This window comes from Neoarius graeffei, chromosome 27 (assembly GCF_027579695.1).
Source record: "Neoarius graeffei isolate fNeoGra1 chromosome 27, fNeoGra1.pri, whole genome shotgun sequence".
NCBI classification, from domain to species: Eukaryota; Metazoa; Chordata; class Actinopteri; order Siluriformes; family Ariidae; genus Neoarius; species Neoarius graeffei.
Window position 1 is genome coordinate 22,291,361 of NC_083595.1, and position 12,746 is coordinate 22,304,106.

The 12,746-nt window shown below is 40.5% G+C and overlaps 1 protein-coding gene across 9 annotated transcripts in view; it reads right to left on the reverse strand.

The window, feature by feature from the left end:
• Nucleotides 1-12,746, reverse strand: part of dgkza (diacylglycerol kinase, zeta a) — a 502,369-nt gene that overhangs the window by 177,154 nt on the left and 312,469 nt on the right. For all 9 annotated transcript variants that reach the window (XM_060911482.1, XM_060911485.1, XM_060911483.1 and 6 more), the window contains one exon: nucleotides 8,233-8,328. In XM_060911482.1, the coding sequence (XP_060767465.1) occupies nucleotides 8,233-8,328 (96 nt within the window). The remainder of the gene's footprint in view (nucleotides 1-8,232; nucleotides 8,329-12,746) is intronic.

Genomic DNA, 12,746 nt, shown 5'->3' on the forward strand with positions numbered 1-12,746 from the left:
TTTGAGCAGTGATTGAGCTAAACCAAATGGCAGGTAGTCTAAAACTGGAAAAAAAAAAGCCCCCCCCCCACATAGTACATAACTCTTTAAATGGCTTAGCAACTGTATACCTCACTGAATGTCTTTCTAATTGAAGAAAGACCTGAGGTCAGTAAATGTCAGCCTTCTATATACCATTCTCATAAATAGTAAAAATCTGGAGAAACCTGCTTTTGTTATTATGTTTCAAAATTGTGCAAGTCAATATCATTTTTTAGTATAAATAAGCAGGTAGTTATAGAAAAATCACGCATGCTGACTGGCCGAGAAATTTGGACTATTTCTCGATAATTGCTCGAGCAAAATGTCAGCCAACTGCTTCGTCACTGTAAGTGAGAAAGAATTACAAATGACAGAAAATGCTGTTCCTAAAAAGCACTAAAGATGCTACAACTTTTGGTCTAAAACTATTCAAACATAAGGTGTCATTGAGATTTATGTATTTCAAAACAAAGTATTTTATGCGAGTCGGCATAGATAAGCGACAAGTCTGTTCCACGCCATTATTACATTTGCATGCTGTTTTGGAAGTCTGAAATAAACTTATTTTTTAATATGAATTTTAAAAAATATTCACCTATGTATTTATACTAAAATATCCACCTCAGGCTCAGTGAATATCGGTGAATAATAACCTCGACTTGGTCTTGGTTATTATTCACTGATATTCACTTCACCTTTGGCGAATAATTGTTCATTATTAAGCAGTAAAACTCAGCACACTTTTTTAAAAGGAATTCTGTTTTGGTATTTATAGTTTAATTTTATTTCATTATTTTTAAATTCTTTGAATGAATTTATTTGAATTTATACTTGTTTTTATGTTATTCTGTTTATATACACACACACACAAGTCATAAGTTTGGACACCCCTCCTCAAAGGTTTTTCCTGTATTTTGCTTTTTATCTACATTGCAGAACAATACTGAAGATATCACAACTATGAAATAACATCTGAAACATGTATAGAATTATATAGTAAACAACAACAAAAAAGTGTTTAAAAAAACTTTAAATGTTTCATATTTTAGATTCTTCAAAGTTGTCACTGTTTACCTAGATGACCTTTGCACACTGTTAGCATTATCTTAACCAGTTTCATGAGGTAGTCACCTGGAATGCTTTTCAATTAACAGGTGTGCCTTGTCAAAAGTTAATTAGCACAATTCCTTGCCTTCTTAATGTGTTTGAGATCACACAATAAATAGTAAATCATAAAAATACAATAAATAGCTCTATTCCATCCACAACTGTAGTAATCCATATTATCTCAATAACCGCTCAACTAAGTAAAGATAAATTACATCCATCATTACTTTAAGACATGAAATGTCTTTTAATTAATAAAAAAAAAGAAAAACCATTGAATTAGAATGTGTCCAAACTTTTGATGGGTACAGTATTTCTATACATTTTAATTTCATCTTTCATTTTATTCTGTGCATTCTATTACACTATTTTATCATTTTCATGTTACTACTTGTTTGCACTTTGAGCTACCACATATATGAAAAGTCCTCTAAAATAACATTACAAAAATATCATTCTGTTTTATATTATTACTTTTTCAATAAATTTTTAAAAGATTACAAATAAATGGACTTGAATAGATTGAAGCACGTTAAGTGTGTAATTTTAAATTCAGCCTCCAGAGGGCAGTGTGTTACTTCCGATTTCGAGACCCATGAGGAATAAGGATTAAAAAAAAAAAAAAGTTTTAAAACTTGTAAAAGTGATTTTTACTTTTGCAGATACATCAGACAGTTAGACTGCCTTTAGAATGTATACATTTAAAACTTGCAAAATCTTAATTCACACAATATTTAAGCCTGTAAATTAATATTCACAAATGTCTGAAATATTGCAGTTACATGTTAATATCTATTTTGGACTTCAGGAAATGAAATTCACACATAGGTGTGAGTTACTGTGTATCGATGGAAGTCAAAATCAAACACTTTCCTTTTCAAGATGACTCACATTATAGAGATCAAGATAAGGTTGACATTTATTACAACAAAGATGGAGGTTACGTTTTCGCCTCCGTTTGTTCCCAATGTACCTCAAAAGCTAGTAAAAGGATTGTGATGAAATTTTGAGGAAAGTCATGGGCCAAGGAACAACTGTTTAGATTTTGATGCAAATCTGGATACAGTACGTATGTGGATCCAAGATTTTTTTGGCTGTTCCTAACGTAACTCAAAAAGTAGCAGACAGATTTTGATGAAATTTGGTGGACAGCTTTAGAATTATCGGAGGTTCAAGTGATTAGATTTTGATTTTTTTTTTTTTTTTTGAGGTATGCACTGTACTGAGTGCCCTTCTAGTTCAGAGCCGGCCCGTGGCATAGGCAATATAGGCAAATGCTAAGGGTGCTGCGTCCATCCAGGGGCGCAGAAACGGGGGGAGAAAAATTATGACTTCCACTATTCTGAAAACGAGTCAGCATTATAATGTCTTAGCCTAATTTAATTGTACAGCAAAGCATGTAGTCAGGGTGCGATTTGTCAAAAAAAGCAGGGTGGGGTGGGGTGGTGGTTGTTAATCATGAAACAATAAGCGCTCAACAGTGGTTCGCCCTGTCTATAGTGTGTCTTCGGGCGCGCAAGTGCGCATCCGTGGCTATTCTCTGTTTTGGCCATGTAATAGCCGAAGTGTTGTTGGCTAAAGAGTGTTTTTGCATAACGTAGATAACTGACATAGATCTGTTGCTTGTTTTGAATATGGCTGCACTTGGAGCAGTCTGTCGGTGTCGTTGAGCAGTCTGGGCTGAAGTAAAGGTCTTTTATGCACCAAACACGTTTCGCAGCAAGATATTCCAATGGTGCCTGGCACGTTTTTTTTTTTAATAAAACAAAGTTGCTTTGTTGATCTGTGTTCTCATTAAAATGACAGTTTAGCAGCTCATTCAAGCAACCATGTAGCGAAGAGCTTCCTGGAGGAAAATATAATAAACGCGTTGAAAACAAGAAACAATCTCAGTGCGTCAAGACTGCAGGGAAATGAAACAAGCGCTCAGATGCATAGCCGGCGATTGCCTAGAGCACAGTGTGCCCAGGGGCGCCAAGGGCGACCAAAACCCCACCAAAAAGGAGGGATGGAGTTATTGAATGGAGATGTTACCAAGTGCATCAGTGGTGTACAGTGTTTTCAACCGTCGTCGTCGAGAGTGTCATCGCCGAATCGGCGCTTGGCGAACCATATCATGCCACGTTTCCCTCTGTCTTGCCAAGACCCAGATGTCTGCAGGGGTGAGATCAAAGTTCTTGAGGAATGTTTTCCTCTGACCTCCCCGGGCTTTCTTTCCCACGATCCTTCCACTGAGGCTGAGATCTTCAAGTGCTTGTTTTCTCACACAGTGGCCAAGAAACTTGAGCTGCCGTTGATCAATCGTACGGAGTAGCTCGCGCTCCATACCAACCCGTCGGAGGACCTCTTTGTTTGTAACGTGGTCCACGTATGAAATGCGAAGCATCCTGCGGTAAAACCACATCTCTGCTGCCTCAATATTTCTACGAGTCTCAGTGGTGAACGTCCATGATTCACAGCCGTACAGAAGAATTGACCATACATAGGACTTGAGCAGCTGGATTTTGATCTTCATCGAGAGCTTGCGATCAGTGAAGATCGAGCGCATGTTGCTAAAAGCGTCCTTCCCTATTCCAATTCGTCTACAGATTTCTTTCTTACATCGCGCGTCTGAGGTGACAATGGCGCCGAGATAATTGAACGAGGATACTTGGTCAATAGAGTTGTTTCCATGGCGTAGCTGGCACGTTGGTGGGATCTCTGATTTCGAAATGACCATGGTTTTTGTCTTCTTTGTGTTGACATTAAGACCAAGGCGCTGGCTGGCATCAACCGTAACATCGAAGAGGGACTGGAGCTCTTCCTCGGACCAAGCCAGCAGGACGATATCGTCAGCGTATCTGAGATTGTTTATCTTGACGCCGTTGATAATAATGCCTTCAGGTCTTTCTTCAAGCTCGCGTAGGATCATTTCTGAATCAAGATTAAAGAGGTCCGCGGACATGACACAGCCTTGTCGTACTCCTCGTTTGATTTTGAACCAGTTCGTTGTGCTGCAAGGGAGACGGATGGCCGCTAGTTGGTCACGATATACCGACTGTACAATGCGGAAGTCCTTGTCATCTACTTGGATACTGATGAGCATCTTGAACAGTTCAGAGTGGCGCACCTTGTCGAAAGCCTTTTGATAGTCAATAAAGCAGAGATGGATGTCCTTCTGGTGCTGGTTTTCAACCACTGTGCTGCCGAACTCTAGTACCGCGGAACACTAGTGCGCCGTGAGAGATCACCAAGTGTACCGTGGAAAATTACAGAATGACTGTATATTGTAAATATTGGCAACAGCGTTTTAGTTTCAGTCAACATTTTCGATTGGTGATGTGCCTTGAGATTTTTTCATTGAAAAAAAGTGCGCCCTGGCTCAAAAAGGTTGAAAAACAAGTGTAGCCTACGCAGTAGTGGTTGGTGATTTCCTTATGCCTACTAAAAATGCACAATGATAGGTTATAAGGGGGGGCGGGGGGAGCGGTGTTCATCGGGGAATGAGAATGGCTATCCACTGCAATAGCCCAGACTACAAGTGCTTAAATGAAGAAACCCAAACTCTCGGGTGCGCAAGGGCGCAAATAAGGCTACAGGAAGAAACAAATAGAGCCAAGTATAGAGGTAAGTCTGATCTAATCTCTCATATCAACCATTATAGTGGCAAATTAATATTTTAGACGCCTGAATCAATGTCTGCCTAGCTAACTAGATGCAAACAGCAATAGACTTCAATAACAAAGTACCCATAATAGCACTTTTGTTTGAAAATACAGCCCATTGATGTCCTAACAGGGTGCTTAAGTTTGCACAATTTAGAATTGTAGAAATTTTTATTCATTTAATTTGTTAATTCTTCAGAGATGACTTAACTTTTAACAGCAAAAAAGAAACTAAAAATGATTTCTTGTTTATTGTCCATGCACTTCACTTTGAACAGGGTGCGGAAGAGTTTTTGCCCATTATATGGAGATATCTATTGAATTTGTGTGGTCATTTTACTTTGTGACACTTTATGTTAATAATGATAACAATAATAACAATAATGAAAAAGATAAAAATGACTTCTTGTTTATTGTCCATGCACCGTACATTGTTTAATAGTAATAGAATAGAGTGATTAGATTAAAGTGTTATTTAGATGTTATTAGAGGGTTTTTTTCTTGGGGTGGGGGGGTGGGGGGCGCCAAAACTCAATCTCGCCTAGGGCAGCCAAAGACCTAGAGCCGGCCCTGTTCTAGTTAATCAGTATGCAGTCTGACATGGACGTGCTGATTTGACCGCTAGTTAGGTATCTTTTTAGACATGCAATAAAGTTTGACAATTAAAGTAACACAGGTCAATGTGCTAGTTCAGGAATCATTTTAATCCACTCCACTTTCTGAATTGTTTGAGCTGATACCCATTCCCATAGTTGGCATGCATCATCTTGTTTCAATACATTTTATTTCCTAATGCGGGACGTCATAACCATGTGTTAGTCTGTTTACAAACCGCTTGGCAGCCAGTTCAGAAAAGTCACGTGAGGTCATGCGTGGGTCAGAGGTCGCAACCACGGAGCCACAGCAAATATGGCGGATCGCCCAGATTGAACGAAGACTCCTAAATCGAGACAAAAAACCCCAACGATTTTAAGGAAGTATCTGGCATTGTCAAAGGCAAAACGCACCAGAAAAGAGAAGGGTAAAAATCACACAGCAGACAAGCCGAGTAAATATTGCTGGGCAGCTTTCCCAATGGAGGGCCAAAAAGGCGAAACAAATGCACCATCTGATGCCAACTTTGCTAAGATGCTGCTGGACAGGTGAGTGACAAAAGAGTGCACTTTGAGAAACATCAACTTTTATACAGGTTAGAATTGAAATCTTCCAAATCTAAACGTACCTGTGAGCTTGAAAGCTCTCAAGCACTCGCTTCTGTGTCGGAGGCCGCCGGTTCCGCCATGTTTGTTGCAACCTCGCTCATTATAATATTATAATGAGGATAAATTTTGGCCGTTTCCGTACCCAAGTGTAAACATTAGCGCGCAGTGTTCTTCCAGCTCATTCTTCTTCACAGGCATGAGGTAGCAGGCAATACAGCATATGAGTCAAGTGCCTAAGGGTTATTCTAGCACCACAGGGTACTATTAATCTTTTTAATACATCTACCTGTGTCACTTTAAAGCTCATAGACAACGGTTTTAATTTTATGCACAATTGAAACTTTATATGTTAAAAAACCCTCTGTAATTTTCTTCTGGTCCCAAGAAGTATTGTTAATAAGTAATAATTAAAATAAGTTAGTGCGGATTGCGGCGAACTTCTGTTCGGCTATTTTCGTGACCACTCGGCACGTGACATCATTTAAGACAAACAAACCGCTTGAGTTGAGTCCACTTCCGTTTACTTACATTGCCGTTCAGCTTGAGTGCAGACGTGCGTTCAGGAATTTCCAAAGAAAAAAACATGCCTTATTGTTGTGCAGTGAACTGTAACAACGGAACCGGTTCAGGAAGAAGTTTTTACCTTTTTCCGAGAGAGGAGAAGAGGCAGAGAGAGTGGATTGGCTTTTTCCGGAAGAGGAGAAGAGGCAGAGTGAGAAGATTGGCTTTTTCCGAAAAAGGAGAAGAGGCGGAGCGAGTGGGTTGGCTTTTTCCGAAAGAGGAGAAGAGGCGGAGCAAGAGGGTTGGCTTTTTCCGAAAGAGGAGAAGTGGCGGAGCGAGTGGGTTGGCTTTTTCCAAAAGAGGAGACGAGACGAGACGGAGAGAGTGGATTGTGTGCGTGAAGCTGGAGGGTTGTTTTTTTCCGGAAGAGGAGACAAGGCGGAGAGAGTGGATTGTGTGCGTGAAACAAAACCAAGCAGTCAAAGAAGAAACGGACCAGCAACGCTCAAGCAAAAAGGAGAAGATTGGAGGTCAACATTTTTACTTTTGCTTGTAACTGACAAGTCAAGAATCCTGAGGGATTCTGTACAATCATTGTGGAAATGAGATAAAGGTATATTTCCTCGCTTAGAGTAGGCTATAAATAGTATAATGCCGCGGATGGCAGGCTAATGTGGCCTACTGGCGCACTGTCAAGTAATCATTACCTATATCCACTAGGGAGGACAGTTTAATTATTCTTCAAAAGGGCTCTTATTTAGTATTACGACGAAAGTAGGAATATATCATAACTACCAGGATAAATCGTTTAGGTGCGAGTCTTGTTGAGGTCCGGGGTCACTGCGATCAGAGTCGGCCGAGTCACTGTCTGATTCCAAGGCCGCACGGTCAAACCAGTGAGCCACATTCACTGATTGCTTTGCAACAGCCATAGGTTCATACATATATGGTTTCACCTCTTGATATTCAATTTGGAGAGTTCCTACGTCAAAATCGCTATCGCTTTCAGACAATTTACACAACCTCTCACGACCAAAATCCGTACACGTGTGCTCGGTTCGCAAGTAAACACAGAACTGCTCCCAGTCTGTTTGGCTTAAATGACGTCACGACGACTGTCCCCTGGCGGTGAAAGTGCGCATAAGTGAGATGTAAACAAACCTTTGGAAATTGGGCAAAACAGTATATTTTAACCGTTTTATTCAATTTTAGGTTGCAAATTAGACACTTGGAAAATTGAATTCGCTTTTTGGGTCGTTCTTCTAGACAATAAAGTTGATCTTCTACGTTTCACCTCCGACCACTGGCTATGACCTTTAACTTGTTAGTTACTGTATTAATGCTACCAAGTTAACAGTGTAGCATTTTCACACAAGTTAGTTCTCTAGTGAGTTACTTCTCATCTCAGCAGTACTATCTCTTCTTTTCCACCATCTGCCTGAGAGCTACATGTAGGTTATGGACAGAGAGGAAAGAGAAATCTAACTGTATACTATCATGTAAGAACCTAGCAACTCCAGTGTTAATATCCTCCCTTCCTTTCTTCATTCTTCTCATGTTTCATCCCTAAATGCTGTTCTGTTCCCCATCCTCTGTCTGCCAGGTTCTGGTCTTTTTCTTCTTCACATCCTCTGTACCATCATCTCTTTTTCTCCCATTGTATTAGCTGGTATGCAATTAGAATGGTGTTAGTTGCTAAACACACGTGCGCGCGCGCGCGCACACACACACACACACACACACACACACACACACACCAGTGTCTTGGCGTAGCAGTGCTGTTCTCCGACGTAGCAGAAATCTCCAGATACATTGGTCTCGAACCAGATGTGCTCGCCATACAGTGCCGACTCCTGCACACAAACACGTACACAATTTCTACACATTAATACAGTGACATTACATTACACAGCACCCTCTACAGCTTGCCTTGTGCTATTTGCACTTTTTAGAGCAGGTGATGAGTTATACTGGACTCAAGGCTGCCTGCATACTCAAGAGCTGGATACATTTGGTCGAGTGTAAAGCAATTTTCAATAACATGATGGCAGATCATCTGCTGGTGTTGAGGTAAAAGTAGAGCAACGCTGATTAAGCAAATACATCAATTTAAAAACCTATAAAAATGTAACTTCAGGTGGCACAGTGGTGCACTGTCACCTCACAACAAGAAGATTCTGGGTTCGAACTGTCAACTGACTACTCTAAAGTGCCCATAGGTGTGAATGTGAGTGAGGATGGCTGTTTCTCTATGTTAGCCCTGCGATAGACTGCCCTCATGCCTCTTGTCCAATTTCAGGTGGGATTGACTCCAGCTCACCTGTGACCCACAACAGATAAAGAATAAAGAAAAAATAAATGAATGAATGAATGAATAAATGAAAGATATACTAGATACACTGTACATATTAGAGACCTAGTTAAATGACCCAGGTCAGAAACCACTCTTCTAAGGATATACATATAGCACCCCACACACACACAAGCAGCGCTGGCACAAATTGTTACTCTCACTCAGGATCTTTCTACTTTATTTTTATTATCCTAATGTTATTTAGGATGCCATTTCTCCCTTAGTTTTCAAGCAATCATCACCAAATTTCACATGCAGAATACCTCTAGGCTAAATTACGTTGCTCTGACTTTTGGTGCCGATCCGGATCACTGATCTGGGATGATCCCTGAAAAATGGGATCCCCCCCCAATCGCTTATAACTCAAGTTTCATTATTTTTTCAATCGTTTTTTTTTTTTGTTTGTTTGTTTTATTTTGTTCAGGGTGGCAGGGCACAACTTTTCCTCACTAAGCATCATTTTCTATCTCTTACCATTCCGGATCTATAGGGTATGGTGACCAGACATCCTGGATTGTAACAACTAGCACAAATTACTGTGACTTTAGTCACAGTCTCTATCTAGTTTTAATTTTAAAATATTCAAAAAGTAACTGAAATTATCAATAGAAGGTAAAGAAATAACAGTTATGTTAAAAGAAACTGTCTATTGTGTTGTAGAGATATCTACTATAGTTAGCATGCTAATGAGTCCGGCCTAGACTGTCCTGTCGGATAATACCACTTCACACCTCAAGAAGTACTAGTGAGAGTCACTGTAGCATCCAGTCTGCCCTCAGTCCAACATGAGAGGAGAAGAACTAGCACTGCCCTGAGGGCATATTCTAACGTTGTTCCATCATGTTGAAGATACTCCACTCCACTCCCCCCGTTCCAACAAGAACACCTGTCCTTCATAGCAGTTCTTGTTGAAATGCTGCTCACAAATTCCCACTTGACTCACCCACTATTGCTTTAGATTAGTGTCATTTCTCGGAAATTTGTGAACTGAATGTCCTGTTGTATATGAATTTGAACCTCCAAACACAATGCAACCCTTTCCCATTGTTATTTTTGTAAGATTCCATCAACAATATCCAATTTCAGTGAGTAAACAAGCATGGAGTCAGATGAACGGAAATGACCCAGATAACAAGGATTCCACATGTGACGTCATGTGAGATTAGCCCTGGGGCAAGGCTGCCTTTATTCGGGATCTGGACAGCGTGATTCATTGATAGCTTTGTGCTTGATAATAAAATAACAAATAATTGATATTTTCCCCCTGCTTTATTAATTCATTTTGGTCTTTACTAATTATATTCATTTTAAAGCATTACAAACGCTTTAATTATTACACTTAGATTTTACTGGTTGACCCTCTGGGGTCTGAGGGTATTTTCTGGCACTCTAATGATTTTGGCATGCTCTGATTTTGTTGTCAATTTAAAGAAATCTAAGCAGTATTTTCAAAAAGTCATCACTTTTTTTGTATTCAGTACAAGTTCAGCTACAATAATATCTATGTAATATATGTCATGATTGTACTTTTAAAAAGAATAACAGATAAATGAAGATGTTGTAAAAAGCAGGACTTCAAAAAAGCCTTTGACTCCACCCATAGGGGGAAGATGATAGAGATCCTCAGGGCATACGGAATTCCACCAAGACTTCTCAGGGCGATAGAGCTGACATATAAGAACACACGAGCAAAGGTTGTGACTCCAGACGGTGATACGGAGGAGTTTGACATCTCTGCTGGGGTACTTCAAGGAGATACCCTAGCCCCCTTCCTGTTCGCTATAGTATTAGATTACGCCCTCCGTAAGGCCACCAGAGGCAGGGAGTCTGAGCTTGGATTCACCATCAATCCTAGGCATTCCAGTAGAAACCCAGGCCTCAGCATAACCGACTTGGACTTCGCGGATGATATCGCACTGTTATCAAATAACCCAGTCCAAGCCCAGGAGCTACTAGAAAGCGTTGAGAAAGAATGCAGCCGAATTGGCCTGGCCCTTAACGACAGGAAGACCAAACTGATGTCATGCAACCTACCTTCTCAAGCCTCCCTCACTACCAACAATGGGAAACCACTCGAAGTGGTTGACGACTTTAAATACTTGGGATCGTGGGTCAATTCTAGTGACTGTGATATCAAGATTCGCAAGGCCCTCGCCTGGCAGGCACTCAACTCAATGTCGAAAGTCTGGAAGTCCCACATATCTGACGGGCTTAAACGCAGGCTCTTTGTGGCAACAGTGGAATCTGTTCTTCTCTATGGGTTGGAGTGTTGGACGCTGACAGCGACGGCAGCAAAGTCACTCGATGGATGCTACACTCGGATGCTCAGAAGTGCACTTAACATCAGTTGGCAGAGCCACACGCCAAACTGCGAGGTCTATGGTCCCCTCCCAAGACTAACCGACAAGATCGCATGGCGGAGGCTTGGGCTTGCTGGCCATTGCTTCAGGAGTAGGGACCTAACAGCCTCTCCCTTAATCCTGTGGGAGCCACATCATGGTCACCGGTCCCGATGGCGCCCCCCAACAACCTTTATTGACACCCTTAAGAGGGATGTGGGTGCCCTCGATGCACTAGAACTAGCATCATGCATGGTGGATTGGGATGACTGGGCCTCCAGGCGTGCGGCTCGGCTGAGGCCGCCATGAATGAATGAATGAATGAATGTTAAAAGCAGTTTTAGAACTGTCTTGGAATGTGTGTGGGGGAAAAAACCCAAAACAAAACATGACCTTACCCACTGTGACGAACCGTTTTGGTCACTTGAGGCAATTCTGTTCAGTCTTAGGAATGTATCAAGCACAAAAACTTAAATCTGCTACATTGATTTGGACAATTAACTGACCATCAAAAAAAGTATGTCCTATTGTTTTGGGATAAAGGGTTGGCAGTGGGAGGGGTATTCAATGAGAAGAGTAAAAAATTCCATTCTATTCAATGAGAAGAGTGGAAACCCCTCCCATTGCCCACTCTTAATCCAATCAGGTCAAGTGATCAAAACAGTTCATCACAATAGGTAATGTAATCTTTTTCACACATTCCAACACAGTTCTAAAACTGCTTTTTGCAACATCTTCATTTTTCTGGTTTTTGACTTTATTTTGGTATTTGACTCTTTTCAGTATCTTGAAATTAACTCACACTATTTTACTCAGTTCAGAGCCACAACCAACTCTGTTATTCTGTTACATAATTACTCTGTAATTTTGCTCCCATTCCAACTCCAAATTTTACTCTCTACACTCAAAGCAGAGCAAAATTAACTATTTTTGAGGAAAACACTTTTACCTCTGGAAAAATTGCTGAGTCATTTTTCCTGTGTGTGCACTACAGTGCACGCATATCAACCAATTTGCTCATCAGAAACAGAAGAAATATTTACACTTACTTGAGCTGATCTTCGGCCGGATCGGGTCAAAGTAAAAAAGGTACCGCTCATCATCAGTGTTGCAGTTCTCCAGATTGAATTGAATCACTGTCCTAAATCATGAATTTAATTGCTGTCCTGAATCATCCAAAACACATAAAATCTACATGCCATCTCGCAACAAGTTTTACCTCCAAATAGCCTAAACTTTGACTGACAGATTTTATCCTGTTTACGGTGGTAATTCCCACTATGAAAGAGAAACCAATCGAAACCAAAAGAGTGAAAGTGATTATCATGCCGTTACCATGTGAATAGTCTTTTATGAATGCATAAGTGGACGCTCAGTGCTCCGACTCCGGTGTGACTGAGTAAGGTGACAAGTTTTATGTTTCATTTAATTTAGGTCATTTAAAATGTACATTATTATTTGGCAGTGGGCACATAGGAAAATGTTAAGTATTAAGTTTCTGTCAATATGTTTATCATGCTTGTATGATAAAAACTTGAAGCTTCACCGGTAAAGCTCTCAACCCCAAAGTGTTAAATTC